Here is a 19353-nt window from a genome sequence, read left to right as displayed (position 1 = left end):
TGACCTCAGCTCCTCCTACCCACCCTCAGCCCTCTGCTCCAGCCACACCAGCCTCTCCTTTTGCCTCCAACCTGAGAGGCCTTTGCCTGGCCCAGTGCCTTTGCACCGGCTGTTCCCTCTGCCCGGAATGCTTTTCCCCAAGAAACCTGCGTGGCTCCTTTAGGTTGGTGCTCAAATGTCCCCTTCTCTGTTCACCCCTATAAAACAGCATCCCCCCAACACTCCCCCTCCTCTTTATCTGGCATTATTTTTCTCCATAGCACTTAGCACCATCTGGAATGCCAAAGATTTACTTCTCTCTTGGTGCCTGTGTCTGTCTCCGCTGAGTTTCATGAGGGGAGGAGACTGAACGAACGCTGTTCAGGGTTGTATCTTCAGTGCCCTGAGCCGTGTCTGGAGCACACTAGTGCCTTGGGGCCAAAACCCTGCTGTTTCTGGGATATTCCCATGATCTGCAGGAACAACACGAAGGAAGCAGTTTGAACCTGAGGCTCTCCTGGAAGATGCAAGCCTTGGGGCTGCTGCATCTCGACCACCTACAGAAGTCCTGTCCCTCAAATTCAGTTCTTCAGCACCTGCTCCTGGGGCCTCCGGCTGCAGTCTGAGATGGAGAACCAAGCGATCCAGGCATCAGGGACTCCTCCTGCCCAGCGGTGCCCTGAGAACCCGCTGCCTGGGCACTCACCCCAGATCCTCTCCTTCAACGAGCCAGTTCTCAACCACTGAAGTCCCCTTCACAGTAAATCAATTGCTAAGGTTTATCAAGCACTTATGCATGGATGAAGGAAGGGCCGGCCCTTGTCCTCCTATCTGCCAGCCAGGACCAAAGCTCAAGGGACCAGCCGGGCACCTCAGCTGAAGCAGCAGGTGTGGTCCAGGCCGTCACCACAACAGGATCCAAGGAAGGGGCTGGAGAAGCAGAGACGGCACACTGCAGGGGTCCCAGGCACCTGGGTTTGCATCCTGGCTCCATGGCTTTCCCACTGCGTGACCCTGAGAAGTCTCCTAACCGTGCCTGCCTCCGTTTCCCCATCTGTCCCGCACCGGGGCTCAGCCATGCTCTGCAGCACGTTAGAGCCACCACTTCGGGTGGGATGTAACGGGTGGAAAGGAAGAAGTGCTCCAGGCACGGAGCCACGTGCAGAGGGTGGCTGGGCTGGCCCGCGAGGAGGGCCCAGGCAGCCACGTGGTCGAGGAGGTGTGGGGAAAGCGGGGCGTGGGGGCTTGACGTGGGCGGCTGCAGGGCCAAGGTGGCCCTCTGAAGGCGTGTCTCATAAGGAGCCGCCCGGCAGGCCTGACTGGAAAGGGGAGCGCCTGCGGCCCAGAGACCTGGCAGGAGGCCGTGCAGCGGCCGCGGGCTTGCAGTGGGGACGGGGAAGCACATCAGGAGGACAGCGGGCAGGCTCGAGCTGCCCGTCTGCCTCTCCAGCCGCCGCGGGTCTGGCGCAGCTTTCCCTGGCCCGCCTGCCGCCTCTCTCCTTCCTGCGGCACGAGCACTGACGCGCCCTTCGAGACCTGGCTCGGGACGGCTCTGGAAGCCACTTCGCTGCCCTCGGGCAGAGTCAGTCACAGGGCCCTCGGCCTGCCTCTCTCACGCTCACATCCTCTCCTCCGAGGTCGTCTCCCGGTGCAGAGCCTGGCACACAGGAGGCGCTAGGCTGGGGTCTCACGAACGCACGGCAGGCACGCGGGCAGGTGGGTGACAGGTGTGGTGGGACGGCCCTGGAGCTGGGACCCACAAGAGCAGGGCTGGACTCCGCGCCAGACGGACTGAGAGCTCCCAGGCCAGCTCTCCCTGGGGGAGGCATCCTCCCGCCCCGCCCCCACCAGCCCCGCTCACTCGCCTCCCCTCCAGGTCCCCGGCAGGCCAGACCACCCAGCTCTTCCCCAGCACCACTCCCCTCGCCACTCTCTGGCCCTCATCACGCTCCCCGCACTCTCCCCTGCGTAGGCTCTGGCTAATAAAAAACAAATCAAAACAAAACCCCAAGCCTTGAACTGACCCTCATGCTCGAGCCAGCCTGTTATTTCCTGATCACTGCCAAGCGCTGCCGGACGGACGGTGGCGACCCCCACCCACCATGTGCAGCCAGTCCTACCTTTCCTGATCTCGACACTCTGGCCTCTCACCTCCGCTCTGCTGACATGTGTTGGGTTCTCCGAGGAGCTCGGTGGCCGCACTCGGGTCAACACCAAAGCCTGTCTACCAGGCTGCCCCCACCCCGGGAGCCTCCTGGGATCACTCTGTCTTGTCCTCGCTGGTGCATCTCTGCCTGCCCCGCCCCTAACCGTTTGGCCCCTCTGTTCTCTTTCTCGCAGAGATGTTCTGTCATCAGGCTCTCACCTTTGTGAAGTGACCCCTGAGCAGGCCACCCTCCCCTCCTGCCCTCCCGAGGTCTCTGCCTGGGGAACCTTCCTTTCCACACCTGGGAATTCAACCTTGGGTTCCTTCAGCCCACACGTGTGTGCTGAGGTCCTGTGTGTGTCAGGTACTGTGCTAGGAGCTGACGGGCAGTAGTGAGCAGAAACCATTTGGTCCCTGCACTCAAGGAGCTGCTGATGCTGTGTGTGTGTGTGTGTGTGTGTGTGTGTGTGTGTGTGTGTGTGTGTGTGTGTGAGATGCCAGGGCACTTTTTGGACTGGGTGGTCAGCAAAGGCCTCCTGCGGAAGGTGACACTTCAGCTGGAACTGGGGTGAGAAGACACTCACGCCGTCCTAAGTCTTGGGGAAAGCATGGAAGGCCGAGGGGGCAGCCGGGGCAAAGCCAGGCCGGGCCTGCTTAGATGAGCCAACCCAAGCGGTCGCCTTTCTGAGCTCCCGCCCTGCGATCGTGGCCTCTCAGACTCAGCCCACCAGCCCCAGGAGCGTCCAGAACATCCTCTCAGCGCTCTGGCCGTGGGCTTGCCCCGTGGACCTCCAGTGACTAGAGACGCAGCCTTTCGCCAGGACTGCCTTGCCTGTCTCGTGCTGTAGAACTGGACGGCTCAGCTGCACCCAGCAGCTCTTCTGGGGTTCCAGGGAGACCCTTGGGGTGGGGGGAGGCCGGTGAGAGCATTCTCAAGACCCCTGCCACCCGCCCTCGGGCTGGCTGTGACCCATGCTGCCCCCAGGGCCCCTGAACTACTGCTCTCTGAGCTGCAAGGAGGTTGCAGTCGGAGCTTTTTGGAGAGCAGAGGGTGGAGGAAAGAAGGTACTTCCTCCCCTGCTGCCCCAAGAATGCCTGACATGGGGCAGAAGGGTCACTGGGGGCGAGCAGTGTTAATTTAGTAGTGTTCGTTTTCACCTTTGTTGTTTTTCCACCTATAAAAAATTATATAAGCAGGGGCTGGGGAGGAGGGAATGGGAGTTGTGTTCAGCGGATTCAGACTTTCTGTCTGGGAGGATGAAACAGTTCTGGAGGTGGATGGTGGCAGCGGTTGCACAAGACTGTGGAACTGCACACTTCAAAACGGTCAGAACTCTGCCCTCAGAATTGTTAAGATGGTAAAAAAAAAAAAAGTTAAAATGGTAAATTTTATGTTACGTATATTTTACCGCAATATTTTGAAAAAGTAATACCTGCTCCCAGCTGACTGCTCTATCCTCAGGGCCGAGCACAGAGTAGGCGTGCAAAAAGTAACCGTCGAATGCAAGGATGTGAGCAGAAAATTCAGACTCACCTGGACTCCGCCGGCCTGAGGCTCCCAACCTTCGGGAAAAGAAGCGGGAGGAGCCGGCCGGGCTTCCCCAGCGGATGCTGAGGCAGAGACTCACCTGGGCCTTCTCTTGCCAGAGAGGGAGCGTCCCTTGCTGGTCCAGCAGCCGGGCAATGATCACGAGGCTGAGCTGGCGTCGAAGCTGCCTGTGAGAGAAGGGGCGAGAGAGACTGAGGGGGTGTACCACCCTGGGGGGGGGGATTGAAGTCCCCAGGGTGGGTGCAAGGAGGGGCAGGACACACACCGAGACGTGAACAGGGGAGAGCCACGTAGGGAACTTTGGCTTTCTCCTTTGGTTTATAGCGTTTATTATTTATTTTAGAAGTAATAAAACATGCAAGCTGGGCAAGTTTAAAAATAAGCAAAAAGAAAAAAGTTATTTTTTAAAAGAAGTGGTAACTTCAGAGGCTCGCATAGTGGTATTTACCGGCTTAGTTTTTTCCTCTATATATTTGTGCTACACAGAGATCGGGACCGTTCAACCTCCTTCGCACAGACCGTCGCCTTTTCTTTCCCTTGCAGCATCATGAGCTTTCAGCCCATGCAGGCTGGTGGAAGGTGGGTGACCGGGGCTTGGTGAGGCCAGGTTTTGTTCTTGTGTTTTTCAGCCAGCATCCAGTGACTTTCTTTTGGAGAAACCCTCACCCACCACACCCGGCCCAAATCCCGGCTGCCAGGGTGGGCCCGTGAGCCAGGCCTGGCCCCTCACTCCCTGTGTTTGAGCCACTGAGAGGTGGCCTCGGGGTCTTGGCTGGAGCTACCAGTAGAGCGTGTGCCTTTCCAGCAGGACCACTGATCAGGTGGGAGGTGACCCCGCTGTCGCTGGTGGCCATCCTGCCTCTTTGTGGGGCAGTCTGGAGAATGCAACAAGCAGAGATAGAGCCCTGACAACACCCAGAGCCTGCCCTGCCTGAAGCCTCCGGCCCCCGGACCCGTGCGGTCAGTGGGTTGGTTGGCTCAGCTGATGAAGTCCCTTTGGCTTCTTCAGTCAGTCTGAGCTGGGCTCCTAAGTCTAGCGCCAAACAGTCCTAACTGATTCACTCAGGATGGAGCTGGTGTCTCCACTCTTCAGGAGTAAAGACCTCTAATGGGGATTTTAGACGCTAACGTTTGTGGCTCTGATTTTCATGGGTCCTTGAGGGCTGGAGCGAGTAAAAAGAAGAGAGGAGGGAAGCAGAGACTAGAGGACAGGGCTAGGGGTGGCAGTGGCCAGGAGAGGCTGGAGAGGGGCGATGCGAGAAGGGGTGGAGGGTTACATCCTCCTCGAGGCTTCACACACTTGTTGCCCCCATGGACAGCAGAAGGCAGCCCCTGGCACGGACTCTGATGTGGCCCACAGTCGCTGATTCCCGCGGAAAGCCACCACCAGGGGAAGCAAAGGAGAGGTTCTGAAGCCGGCGGAAACTGAAGGAACACGAAGGACACCAGGTGGGCTGGAAGCGGCTCCATAGAGGAGAAATGCTCTCTGGTAACAACACTGCTGGAGGGTCCCCACGGGCGCCCCTACCCCCATCCTTGGGACGACCCCACGGGGAAACGAAGGACAGGACATCGGGGACAGGCAGCCCTCGGAAATGATGTTTCCCTAAGGAAGTACCTGGGGGAAGCAGGACTGAGCCCCGCCTGAGCGGTGCTGAAGGCGCCCCTGCAACTTCCCCAGGGCCTGTGGCTGCCATGGCCTCACGTGGGTGCAGGAGGGGCTCCCAGTTGGTGGGGAACGGAGGTGGGAATGGCCTTCTCCAAGCCAGGAGGGTAGGTGGTACCTGAAGCAGGGGCCTTGTTGATCTTATTCAAGAAAATCAGAGAAATCAACAAGGCAAGAGGCTCTTGATTAAAAAAAAAAAGGGAAAAACGCAGCATCAGACAGCAGCATCACATACTAGAAGGGTAAACACGAGAAAGAGGGGAGACGCTCCCACACAGCCGGCAGGGACACGGATGCATACACCTACCTCGGCCAACTGCCTGGCGAGACCTACTAAAGATAACGATGTTCGTGTGCCCGCCCCACGGCCCGGCAGTCCTAATCCCGGGCACACACGTACGGCGTACGAGAAAAGAGAGGGGCACGAGCAGCACCGATCCGCCACTAGAATGGAGAGAGGGACTGGGCTCCACTCACGCATCTCAAGCCCACGCGGAACGATTACGGATGAGCCACGACTCCATCCGGCAGCACGGGGGAGCCTCACAGGGCTGTGTGAGAGAAGCCAGTTCCAACAGAATACACTTGTATGATTTCACTTACACTAAGTACAGAAACGGGGATACGTGGCAGGGGTCGGGTGGCGGGCAGGCTCTGCTCACGTCTCATTTCTTCTTCTTCTTTTTCTTTTCATTCGGCCGCACCATGTGGCTCGTGGGAACCTTAGTTCCCCAACCAGGGACTGAACCTGGGCCCTGGCAGTGGAAGCGCCGCGTCCTAACCACTGGGCCGCCAGGGAATTCCCTCATTTCTTGATCTGGGTGCTGGTTTTACATGTGTTCGACTTGTGGAAACCCACTGAGCACACACTTACGGTCTGTGTTCTGTTTGTATGTGGCAGTCCAATAAAACTATTACTTAAAGAAGAAGTTCAGCTGGGGGGTGGTAAGGACTGCCTGACTTAGCCAATAAAAATACAGGATGCCAGTTAAATTTGAACTTCCTATAGATAAAGAACAATTTTTTTTAGCCTGAGTTTCTCCCATGTGATCTTTGTATTTTATCTGGCCACCCTGGGAGGGGCCGGCCATCCCCTTCCATTCTGGACCGGTGACCTCGGTTCCCTTTCTGCAGAGCGCCCCAGCTTTCCCACCCACCCTCCGAGTCCTGGGGAGAGGCAGCCCCATCTGGACTGCGTCACGGGACAGAACACGGGAGCCCTCATCCGGCGCCCCACCCGCGTATCTCCCTGGGCTCCCACCGCCAGAACCTGCTCTCCAGCTGTTCCCCGGGAGCCCCAGCAGCAGCTGGGCCAGGAGCAAGGGGAGGGGGCAGGCGGGGGGAGGTAGACGGCCCCTCCAAGCCGAGCTGCTGCTCCAACGCGAGAACTTGCAGCCGGAGTCCCCAGTCCAGCATCTGGGCTTCATTAATCCAAACCCGGGCCTTGGGGAGCGCTGTTACCCGCAGCGGGTGCGGAGTGGCCGACCCGGGGGTGGGGTGCTGGCAGGCCGGCAAAGCAGAGCTGGGGGTGGTTCCAGAAGGGAAGAGGTGGGCCGGGTGGGTCAGGACAGAGCTGCTGTCCAGAAAGAAATAGAAGGCAAGCATCAGAAGGAGCGCCGAGGGGGCGAATGGATGAAAAGAAACCACATCTGAGGGCGGCGCGCTCCCCGCCTGCCCACTGCCTTTCATCCTGACCGCCCTCCCTGCCTTCTACACACAGTCCCCTGCCCTCTCAGCTCCCACTGGGACACAGGGAGAGGCAACAGGACCACTTTTTCATTCCACACTGAGAACTTACTCTACAGAGGGGAAGGAGCAAAGACTCACCCCAAACACCACCCACACTGTGCAGGGGGCAAGCAGGGGGGCCCGTGGCCCGGCTGAGGTTGGCCCCGGGCCGTCCTCCCCCAGAAGCTGCCCAAGCCCACCCGGCGAGGCCCCCCCGGAACTCAAACCAGGCGAACACAGGAGGATGCAGAAGCCACTGGAGCCATGCCAGCCAGTGTCATATAAGGCAACAGGCTCCAGCCCTCTGAAATCACACCAGGCCAGGCCTCTGCCTCAGTCCTGCCCCGCCACCCTGACGGGCCGCTGTAAGACCAGGACACCGGATCAGCTCTCAGAGGGCCTAAGGCGCTGGGAAATGGGGAAATGACTTTTCCAAACCAACAGCAGAGCCGGGAAGTGGAGCGCAGGCGCTCTGCTCCCCAGCCTCCAGCCTCCAGCTCCTGCAAGGGGCAGCCTGTGGGTGCTCTGAGGACTGCAAAGGCACCTGCCAGCTCGGGCCATCAGGGTGTCAGGACAACCACACAGGTCACCGCAGTCCCTCTGGAGGGGAACTGGGCTCTGCTGAGGTTGAACTACTCTAAGAGGCCACCAGGCATCTGGCCAAAGGCGTGAACGGCCTTTTCCATGTCTCTAGGGCAGCTCAGGAAGCAACGGCAGCGGCCTGTTCCGCCATGGAAATGCCGCCCAACACCCTGCCCCAGGGCGTCTGCCCGGCTTGCCGCTCCCGGGCTGTCCACGCCGCCTCTCAGGCATCACGACCGCCTCTCATGCCACCCGCCCCTCAGCCCTTCCCTGGAGTCGCCTATCTTGCACGTGAGCATGTGCCACCTGGGCAGGAAGAACAAGGAGCTGGGCTCAGAGGTCAGGGTAAACTCTCCGGCCGTCTGCCCAGTCATCCCCACACCCGCTGGGACACTCACAAGTGTGGGCACACACAGTGCAGACAGGAAGAGACGGTGGGATTCAGACAGCCTCAGATCCACACGGTGGGGTCCCACCAGGCAACGTGAAGGAGCCATCTACTGGTCCCACCGGTACCCATGTTCAAAGCCCGGCACCACACACCTACGGGAGAGAAGCTGGGGAAGCGGTTTTCTTTGCAGAGGGAATGCCTGGGAGGGGCCCAGGGTCCTTCTGGGGAGCAGGTGACATTCTGGCCTGTGATGCAGTGGTGGTTGCACAGACGCCTGGCAAAGTGTACAGTGTCCACCTCTAATGTGTCCTCTCCTGCATGCATAGTATAACCAAATAAAAAGGTTACTACTGCTCAGTAAATAAAGTTCATGTAGACGATCACAACCAACTTCCCTCCTCCCATCTCCCTTCCTCCCTCCCTCCCTCTCTCTCTGGTATTATGAGGAAACCCACAGACCACTACGCTTAAGATACCTTAAAAGTCACCCTGTCTCATGTCCTGGTACCCACATATCCGTCCGTTTAATTAGGGCCTTCGTGTACTTGAAGGAAGTCGCCGAACTTCCCATGGCTACCCCTCCCCCAGTGCAACAGCTACTCTTTTCTATCCTTTGGAATCTTTTTGCCATTCTGGGTTGGTTCTTATGAAGTGCCTCAGGGTTGCTGACATACCCGTCAAGTGAGGCGCTCAGAGCTGAGGCTGACACTCATTTTAGGGGCAGCCTCGAGATGCTACGCCGTTGACAGATTGGGCCCAAAGTTAGTTCACACGTCTGGCCGTCAAATCCCATTTCCCAGATCCTGTTCTTAATTGTGCAGCTGGGCCTCTCTTTCCCACTCAGCCCATCATTATGGTCGGTTGAGATGTTCCGGCATCTTCAATTTGCTGTCAGTTACATTTATGTTATGTGTGAACTTGACCATTGTTCTATTAATGGTCTCGTCCAAGACCCAGGGTCTGCGCTGGCCAACCTGTCAGTGAAGACGGAACTCTGGGTGGCCGCCTGGGCCTGCCCTCCAGGCCAATTCTGATGGCTAGCAGCACTTCTGGGTGATGAGCCCATCTAAGTTGACATCGCTCAGCCCACGTTTCTTTATGTTGTCACAAGATACGATGATCGTTTCCGTCAAAGGCCCTACAAAACCCAGACAGCCCTCTCCAGAATACCCTTCTGGTTAGCCTGTCAAAAACGAAATGAGGCTAGTCTGGTATGATTTATTCTTAGGAATCCTAGAAAGCAGCGCTTCCTTTTCTATGTATGTGCTCACAAGCTATCCCCTGGGGAGTTCTGTTGAGGGACACATCAAGTCTGCAGCACTGAGTGAAGAAAGCACCTTCTGCACCCTCCCTCCCCATGCCCTGGGAGCTCCCGAAACCACCCCCCCCCCGCCCCCCAGAGGTCTCTGCAGAGTGAGGGCACTCCACCTGTACGTCGCCCAGGACAGACTTGAGACATCCTTTTGCGGGAGGGGACCTCAACTCATTTTACACAGCTGGATGCTGTCCTACCGTCTCCCCCCCATATCTTAGGCTGCAATCCCCTTTGATCAATATTTGAGTCCAGATGAAAAATTATGCTCCTCGACAAGGAAGACAGAAGCAAAACAGGAATTACGTGGTGTTGTTCTCTCTTCATCAGTGTTAATGTTTCCCCACCAGCCCAGAACAGCACTCCTCACTTCAAAAATAACTACACAGGGGACTTCCCTGGCAGTCCAGTGGTTAGGACTCCGCGCTTCCACTGCAGGGAACATAGGTTCCACCCCTGGTCGGGGAACTAAGATCCCACATACCTCGTGGTGTGGCCAAAAGAAAAAAAAAAAAAAAAGGAAAAATTACACAGAAGCCCCTTCTACGGGCCTTAGCTTTTCCCACCAATACTGTCACTGGTCCGTGCTGTTTCTCCATTTGCCTTGCTCATGTCCCTTTCTTTCCCTCTTCCATATCTTTCAAGATCAGAGATCATGCATGAGCTCTGAGTGCAGCCCCTGCACCTCTAGATACTTCCTGTATTTTTCCTCATTGGGTCCATTTGCAAACCACGTTCAAAGTTTTATTGCAGGATCTCTCTAGCCCCCCTGAACCATTTTTCTTTTTGGAATCTGCTACTAAAAAGCTCTCACTCTCTCTACTCGTTTTGAAATCTGCCCTCCAGAAGCAAGCACTCCACAAGCATGCTCTCCAAGCCCCTCCTCCGTGCCAGGGTCCAAGGACCCAGCGAGCAAAGTCACAGCTCTTGCCCTCACGGCACTCACAGCCCAAGGGGTCAGCAAGGGGCAACAACAACCAGGGCTCTGCATCCGGAGGTCTCTCCGAAGAGGAGATGCCTCATCTGAGCCTAGTCTTGGGGGTGAGGAAATGTCAACCAGGCAAAGAGGAGGAAGAAGATAGGGGAAGAGGCTTCTCTAGGAAGAGGGAACAGATGTTGAAAAGTTCAAGACAAACGCTCATCACGGGTTTGGGGAGCCGCACAGTTTCGGGATATGGCTGGAGTGCGGAAGCCTGTGCGGGGACGTGGCGGGGAGAAGGCAGGCTTGGGAAAGTAGGCACGAAAGCCCTCGTACACCAGGCTGTGCTGTTTGAATTTCATCCTGAGCATAGAAGCCTGAAGGATTTTAAACAGAGGAGTGACAGGGCCAGATGTGCATTAGAAGGAAGAGGCCACCGCTGGACACAGTGGGGATGGGTCACACGGGAGAGAGCCTGGAAGGAGCCAGCTCTGGCTCCCTGGCAGGCGTCCAGGGCTGCTGTCCTGAGAGCCTGAGCCGCTGTGGCACCGGAGGGTGATGTGGAGAGGTAACTGTCGTGGGAGATGGGGACGCCTGAAGGGACAGAAGGTGCCCACAGACCACCCCGCCCCCAGGATTCAGGCCATGGGCAGATGCCATCACAGGGCCATGGAAGACAGGAGGTGGTCCCCCTTGGAAGACAGTGACTTCTGTTTCACATGTGCTGAATTTGAAATACTTCCCACTCGGATCTGGTGCTGAGCAGAAAAGTCTGGCCAGAGGTATTGACTCGGGAGCCCCTGGCGCGAAGTTGGGGTTGAAGCCATGGAAGTGGCTGAGATGGGGTCCTGGGTGGAGTCCCAAGGAGCTGGACTCTGAAACGGAGATGAGTGTGCATGGAATTTATGGCAGGAGCGGGGTATAAGGGTGCTCTTGGCATCACTCCTATCAGGGGCGTGGAGGAAGCAGGTCTGGGCCGGGGGCAAGCCAGGCTGCGATGCAGTCACCGCAAAGACCTCAGCCGACCCCGCAAGGGGCTCTGGAGCTGGCAGGGTCCCCGTCTCTCAGAGACATGCAGGGTTGAGGCAGCGGCAGCCCTTTGTACCCCCAGCCCTGGGCTGCTCCCAAGGAAGGGGCCCAGCCAACCTCCTGCAGAGGCAAGCTCGAAGCTCCCAGCAGCTGGGGAGAGGCACCCGAGTCCTGCAAGGGGGCAGTGTGGACAGATCCCCGCCCAGAAAGCCCCCCGAGGCTGTGCCAAGGGACCAGAGAGGAGAGGCTGGGGCAGGACCCTGAGGCCAACCAAAGCTCGGGGAGAAGCGGCGGGGCCACCGAGGATGGCGCCTGAGGGGGAGGGGCCTGAGGAGGGGAGGGTACCAGGAAAACGACACCGTGCAGCCAGCCAAGGCGAAAATGGGAAGCTTGCGCACGAGGACAGGCCATTAGGTCACTGGTGACAGAGCGCTTTAGGAGGACTGGGCTGGCGCCTCTACTCCCACAGCCCCCCGCCCCCCCACAGCCACTCATAAAGGGGAGCGAGCGTCTGCTCAGCCACCAGCCCGGTCACGAGGGAGGAGCAGGGGGACCCTCGGCCGTCCTCCCAGCTCCAGCCGTGGTCCCTTGACCCCTGGACATGACTTTCCTCTTGCCTCTTGTTCCTCCAGATTTTGAACCCTTCTGAAATCTTGAGGGTCTGGGGCCTTGGTGGACTCCTTCTAGAATGTTCTGGACTTGTCCGTCTCCAGAGGCCCGATTGTCTCTTTTCTCAGGTGAGAACTCCCTCTGAGACACTCTGAGCTCTGAAGAACCCCCGTGTCCAGGGTGGGCAGGGTTTGGACAAGGAGAAGGAGAGAGCTGGGGGTGGAGAGCCTGGACGGCAGCAGGAGCTGCAGGAAGGGGTGGGTGGAGATGGAACTGCCGTTTGAAAGTAGGAGACACACAGAGCACATTTCTTTGCTGACAGAAAGAGCCAGTAGAGAATAAAAAGCTGAAGGTATAAGGACGAGCAAGGATGGTGCAGAAGGAAGGTTCTGGAAAAGGCAGGACTGTTGAGATCCTGAATGTGGAGGAGGGATCAGGAGGAAAGGCGGGGGTGAGAGCTGTGGGTCCACGGGGCGTGTGTGCGGGGGCAGCAGTCATCCTGTGGAGAGAGAAGGGGCCCCGCTCTTTGCTGGGAGGGCAGAGGTGTCTCCAGCAGGAAGCCTGGTGGAGCCTGGAATCTGCTGAGGGCCCCCAGGAGGCTGGCTGGCAACTCAGGGCGGCTCCTGGGCAGCCTGAAGGGGTCAGGGGCCGAGGGGGGGGGAACCAGGGAATGTGGTAGCACCACGCCACGTGGCCATGCAGTTTTCAGGGTGGGCAGATCTGAAGAACACGCAGGAAGGGAGGTAACAGTGGAGCGAGGGACCCAGGAAATGAAGCCGGAAGAGGCTGATGGGCTGGGAGAAGATGAACCGGTCCGGGGCCTTGCACGGACCCTCTGCCCACCCAGGGCGGCAGCGTGGAACCCAGAGGGAAGCGAGGAGGGCTCCGGGGAGCTCTGGTGTGCCCGCACCTGTCACTACTCTCATCCCTGGGGCAAACACCTGGTGACTTTGAAGGCTGCTTTCTCCCAGGGCTGCCTGCTCCTCCCTCGTGACCAGGAATCCGCTTAAGCTGGTGTCACTTCGCCTCTACTTCCAGGGCCACGGTGAGGCAGCACCCGTGGGACATTTAATAAACTTTCGCAGGCGGTGAAGGAGGGTCCCGAGCCTGGGAACATCAGCTTTCAGTGGCAGCTCCCTCCCGAAAGGGCCCGTGGGAGCTGCCGCAGGGGCTTGCGCAGACATGCGCTCTCCCTAGCAGCTCCTGGAGCCACCCCAGAGGGGCAGAGTCCCAAGACAGACTTTCCTCCAAGAGCCTCCTCTTCCCATTGGCCCCATTTCAGGTGCTTTGCTCTAGTCTGTACTTTGATTTTTCACGGTTACGCTCAACTTCGCCTTACAGTGCATCCCTTGAAGTCTTGGTCAACCAGGTGGGGAGGGGGGGCGGGCATCACACCCGTGTTGGCGGGGGTTCTCGCTCTGTGCTTAACCAGTCGGCAGGCAGGCAGACGAAGAAAGTGGCAGCCCATCGTACAACAACACGCCCTCCTTCCTGGGGTCAGTCTGGGCACTGAGCCCAGTGGGGCAGCCACCAGCAAGGGGAGAACAAGGCCACCACCACGGGGACGCTGTGGAGGGGGCAGCTAACTAAAGAGCACAGTGAATACAGTGCAGCTGTGAAAAAGCATTAGAAGCTCTTTCCGGTCCAGTTTGGAACAGCTGCCAAAACCTATGCTGAAGTGGAAAGAAGGGCGGCGAGGACAAGCCAGAAGCACAGATGAGAACTGGGGACAAGGCTAGGTGGTACAGGCACGGGGCAGGGGCAGGGGCGGGGGTTCAAGAGGTGCCCCTTGGTGCCTTTTGAATTTTGTTCTGAGGGCTTTATCTATGTAGAAAAAGAAATGAAATTTCTAAGTAAATGAATGCATACCCTCCATCCCTATGACGAGCCCTCTTTCCCAGCAACGGGTCTCGGCAGGAGGTTTTACCCTAGTTGGTGTCTGTTTGAAAGCAGGTGAGGCCGGTCCATTATATTCACTATGAGCATTTAAGGAGCATCTGCCGGGGGCCCTCGAGCTATAAGAAAGATACCCTCGGAAAGACACTGATTCCTGATATCACAGTTTGGCTAACAGATGAACAATGTCATAAATTTAGGATATGACACAGGTAGTTTCAAATCTGTTGGGGAATGATGGATTACTAAGACAGAAGAAAATTGGTGTTGGGTCACTGGCTCTTTGGGGGTGGAAAAAATCAAGTTAGATCTCTGTCTCATACCTACAAAAAAGAGATTCCAGATGGGATTAAGAGCCAAGAGAAACAAAGTTATGTAAGTACTGAAAGAAATGAGAACACAATATTTTTATGCTCTTGGGGGTGGGGAAGGCCTTCCTTTTCAAGATAGAAAGATTCAATTACAATCAACTCTCTGTACTATCCATGTACCTTTTCTGTGAATCTAAATCTATTCTGAAATTAAAAGTTTATTGAAGGGACTTCCCTGGTGGCTCAGTGGTTAAGAATCCTCCTGCCAATGCAGGGGACACGGGTTCGAGCCCTGGTCCGGGAAGATCACACATGCCGCAGAGCAACTGATCTCGTGCGCCACAACTACTGAGCCTGCACTCTAGAGCCCGCAAGCCACAACTACTGAGCCCGCATGCCACAACTACTGAAGCCCACGTGCCTGAAGCCTGTGCTCCACAACAAGAGAAGCCACCGCAATGTGAAGCCCGCGCACTGCAACGAAGAGTGGCTCCCGCTCGCCGCAACTAGAGAAAGCCTGCATGCAGCAACAAAGACCCAACAGAGCCAAAAATAAATTAAAAAAAAAAAAGTTTATTGAAAAAGGGAAAAAAAATCAGTTCACGGAAGGATATACACAAAGTTTTAAAAAGGATAATTTACAGACTTAGGAGAAAACACGGTGTCCAAAATGTAATAAGTTGCTTATAAATCAATATAATTAAGAAGAAGATAAATTACCTGATAGAAAAATGGGCGAGATATCAAGAGGTAATTTACACCAAGAGAAACACAAAAGGCCAATAAACATAGGAAAAGATTCTCAATTTCACTGGCAATCAGGGAAATGAAAATTAGAACCACAGGAAGAGATTTTTCACTTACCAGATTAATTAAAACTTAAGAACAAAATTGAGACTACACGGTGTTAATGAGAATGTGGAGAAACAGGCATTTTCATGTCTGTTATTGATTAGTGCAGCTTCTTTTGTGGAGGCCAAATTTTATATATACATACTTTAGGACTGGAATTTCTTTTTTTTTTTTTTTTGTGGTACGCGGGCCTCTCACTGTTGGGGCCTCTCCTGCTGCGGAGCACAGGCTCCGGACGCGCAGGCTCAGCGGCCATGGCTCACGGGCCCACCCGCTCCGCGGCATGTGGGATCCTCCCAGACCGGGGCACGAACTGTGTCCCCTGCATCGGCAGGCGGACTCTCAACCACTGCACCACCAGGGAAGCCCAGGACTGCAATTTCAAAGAACTTATCTTATAGAAATATTTGGATAGATGCACAAAGCTTGTATATTGGACAAATCTCCAGAACAGGGGACTGGTTGCATGCACACTAGGGAATACTATGCAGCTATGGAAAAGAATGAGGCTCATCTCACACACACACACACATATGTGCAGGCACGCCTCGGAGATATTACAAGTTTGGTTCCAGACCACCACAATAAAGCAAGTATTACAATAAAGCAAGTCACATGAATTTTTTGATTTCCCAGTGCATGTAAAAGTTGCGTTTAAACCTACAGACTGGGAGAAAATATTTGCAAGCGATGCGACTGACAAGGGCCTAATTTCCAAAATATACAAACGGCTCCTACCGTTTAGCAGTAACAAAAAAAACAAACAACCCAATCGAAAAACGGGCAGAAGACCTAAACAGAGATTTCTCCAAAGAATCTCCAAAGGAGACATACAGATGGCCAAGAGGCACATGCAAAGATGCCCATCGTCGCTAATTACTAGAGAAATGCAAATCAGAACTACAACGGGGTACCACCTCACACTGGTCAGAACGGCCATCGTTAAAAAGTCTACAAATAATAAATGCTGGAGAGGGTGTGGAGAAAAGGGAACCCTCCTGCATGGGTGGTGGGAAGGTAAGTTGCTGCAGCCACTATGGAAAAGGGTATGGAGGTTCCTCAAAAAACTAAAAATAGAACTACCATGTAACCTAGCAATCCCACTCCTGGGCATATACCCAGACAAAACTATAATTCGAAAAGATACATGCACCCCTATGTTCACAGCAGCACTATTTACAATAGCCAAGACACAGAAACAATATAAATGTCCATCGACAGAGGAATCGGTAAAGAAGATGTGGTACATATATACAATGGAATATTACTCAGCCATTAAAAAAGTAATAAAATCATGCCATTTGCAGCAACATGGATGGACCTAAAGATTATCATACTAAGTGAAGTAGGTCAGAAAGAGAAAAACAAATACCATATGATATCACTTACATGTGAAATCTGAAATACGTATCTATAAAACATATCTACAAAATAAACATATCCACAAAAAAACCTGACTCACACACAGAGAACAGACGTGTGGTTGACAAAGGGGAGGGGTGGGAAAGGGAAGGATTGGGAGCTTGGGATTAGCAGATGTAAACTATTATATATAGAATGGATAAACAACAAGGTACTACTACACAGGAACTATATTCAATATCCTGTGATAAACCATAATAGAAAAGATTATGAAAAAGGAAATATATGTGTATAACTGAATCACTTTCCTGTACAGCAGAAATTAACCACAACATTGTAAATAAACTATACTTCAATAAAAAATTTTTAAAAGTTATGTTTACTCTATACTGTAGTCTATTAAGTATGCAATAGCATTACGTCTGAAATAACAGTGTATATACCTTAATTAAAAAACACCTCGTTAAAAAATGCTAACCATCGTCTGAGCCTTCAGTGAGTCCTCATCTTTTCACAATAGTAACATCAAAGATCACGGATCACAGACCACCATCACAAACCTAATAACGAAAAAGTTTGCAATATTCTGAGAATTACTGAAATGTGACACAGAGACACGAAGTGAGCAAATGCTGCTGGAAAAATGGCACTGACAGACTTGCTCGATGCAGGGCTGCCACAAAGCTTCATTTGTAAAAAAAACCACAATATTTGTGCAGTGCAATAAAGCGAAGAAGCACAGTGAAATGCGGTCTGCCTGTATTTATAAACATTTACATACATGTAAATATATATACATATAAAAGTACACAGAACAAATACAAATTACATGGCCTGGTTGGACCAAATGGGAAACTGGGGCTGGACCACATGGGGCCTTGGAGACCAAACTAAGGTGTTTGCACTTGGCCGTGCAGGCGACAGCAAGCAAGGCAAAGCAGAGAGGGGATAATCACATGTACCTGCAGAGCAAACAGCCTTTGAAGGAGGAGCCAGGGACAGAATGCCACTGCCACCATCCAGGTGAGAGATGGTGAGATGAAAGCAGGAGGGGGCGGGAAGGAGGTAGCTGATTTAAAGTGACCCAGACGAGGTCCCTGCTTTTGTGGAGCTGACACAGGCAACTAGAAGCCAAGATTTAGGATGTGGAAGGCAGAACGGACACGATTTCGGGATGAACAGGGAAAATGAGGTGGGGACGGGAAAGCCCTCTAGGACTGCCATTTCCGACGCATGCATCACCTAAAGGTCTTAGACAGAGCTTCGAGAAGCCCAGTTCTTTCAAATACACAGCAAAAGCTTTCCTTTCAGGACTGTGGAAAGGCCTCCTCTCTTCCAGCCAGATGCATAGGAAAGAGATCGAGCTTCCCATCTTGGGCTTGAAGTTGAGCTCAGGATGTTTGCTGCGGACAGCAGTCTGAGCAGAACCCCAAGCCTGCTCCCAGAAGCTTCCCCTGGGGAGGGAGTTGCAGGAGGGTGGTCCCAGTGGAGAGTGACTGTGTGGGTACCTGTGAAGGGTCTTCCTGGAGGGGGTCCAGGACAGGTCTGGTTGGAAGGGTGGGAAGGGGTGTCATTCTAGGTGGGACGAGCTGCAGACGGAGGGCTGGAGAGGACAGGAGGGGACCTGGGGAGAGGTCTGCACAGGGAAGGGCAAGGGACTCCTTGCGGCTGTGGCCTCAAGTGGGAGAAGGAAGGAGGGGAGAGGGGAGAGACTGGGGCAGGTCCAGCAGCGAATGGGTCTTATCTCCCTGTGGGCTGAGTTTGTTTGTTCACCTCGTTCGTTCATTTGAAAAGAATTTACGAAGTGCCAACAGCATGCCAGGCACTGTTCTGGACGTGGGGTGATGTGGCAGTGACCCCAATAAGAGATCTGCTCTCCTGGAAGCGACAAGGAGGAGAGGCAGCCATGAACAAGGAACAAATAGTAAGATAACTTCTGGCAGAGATCAATACTGTCCAGAAAATAAAACAGCATGATGAATGGAGAGTTTGAGAGGGGGGTGGGAGCGGGGAGTGATCAAGAGACAACACACAGCTGAGGTCTGAATGACAGAAGGAACCCTCCCTCCACTGAGGACTGGGGAGGAGTCACAAAGAAGGGCAGGTGGGGATGCTGCAGGTCTGAGGCTAACTGTACGAGGTGACGGTTTAGCTAAGAAGACCGCGTTAAGAAAATGAGGCTTTTTTCCCTTTGTAATGAACTCATTCGTGAGCTGTATTTTTAGTTCTTTCTCCTGGGTTTTTGACATTGGGCGGGAGGGGGAGGTCTGTGGGGACTGATGGGGCAAACCGTGGATCGCTCACAGGGGTTGAGCACAGGCGCGGGGATAAGCCTCAGGTCAGGGGAGACAGAGGTGGAGAAGCACCCACCTGCTCCGGGGCGTCACGTCCAGGAAGAGCTGCACAAGCGCCAGCAGGTTGTGGTGGTGATCAGATGCCCGGCTCAGGGCACAGCACAGCTGCCGGAGCTGTGGGGACAGTGGGCATCAAGGCGGGCTGGGGGGGCGTGGCCCGCCTTCCACCCTGACCTCCCTACCAGCCCACTGCGGGGGGTGGGGGTAGGGGTGGGGGGGATATCTGGAGAGTAAGAGGGTGGGTCGTGGAGGCCAGGTAAGGGAGGGAGCAGCGCTGTCTCCACCTGGGGCGCTCTAGGGGCCGTGAGAGAGCATTCGCGGTGAGGCTGGGGGCTTGGGCTCGGGCTCAGGGGTCCGCCATACCTTCCCCGGCCACTCCTGGATGCTGTCCAGGAGCAGAAGCAGGAGCTGCTGGAGGTCGGTCTTGGGCAGCAGGCGGAGCCCCACGTCCAAGCCGGCTCGGCACAGCAGCTCAATCAGGCCCAAGAGGCTCCCATCGGTGTAGGCCCCTGGCTGGGCCAGCACGCACAGCATCAGGAACTGGAGAGCAGAGAGAGCGCTAGGGCAGGGGTGCCTCCCTGGCACTGTGAGCCCTGGGCCCCGCTGGGAAGGAACTGAGAAAAATGGTGAGGTCTGGAGTCGAGGCCCCTCGGGTCGTCAGGGGCAGG

General features: G+C 55.1%; 1 protein-coding gene across 1 annotated transcript in view; it reads right to left on the bottom strand.

Annotated features, from left to right (window-relative positions):
* FAM178B (family with sequence similarity 178 member B) overlaps nucleotides 1-19353 on the bottom strand; it is an 81762-nt gene that overhangs the window by 20043 nt on the left and 42366 nt on the right. The window contains 3 exon segments of the mRNA XM_069541287.1: nucleotides 3754-3841; nucleotides 18702-18799; nucleotides 19049-19225. Coding sequence (XP_069397388.1) covers nucleotides 3754-3841; nucleotides 18702-18799; nucleotides 19049-19225 — 363 coding nt within the window.

This window comes from Delphinus delphis, chromosome 12 (assembly GCF_949987515.2).
Source record: "Delphinus delphis chromosome 12, mDelDel1.2, whole genome shotgun sequence".
Lineage (NCBI taxonomy): Eukaryota > Metazoa > Chordata > Mammalia > Artiodactyla > Delphinidae > Delphinus > Delphinus delphis.
Note: the sequence above shows the minus strand (reverse complement) of the source record. Positions and strands in the feature narration are given on the sequence as shown.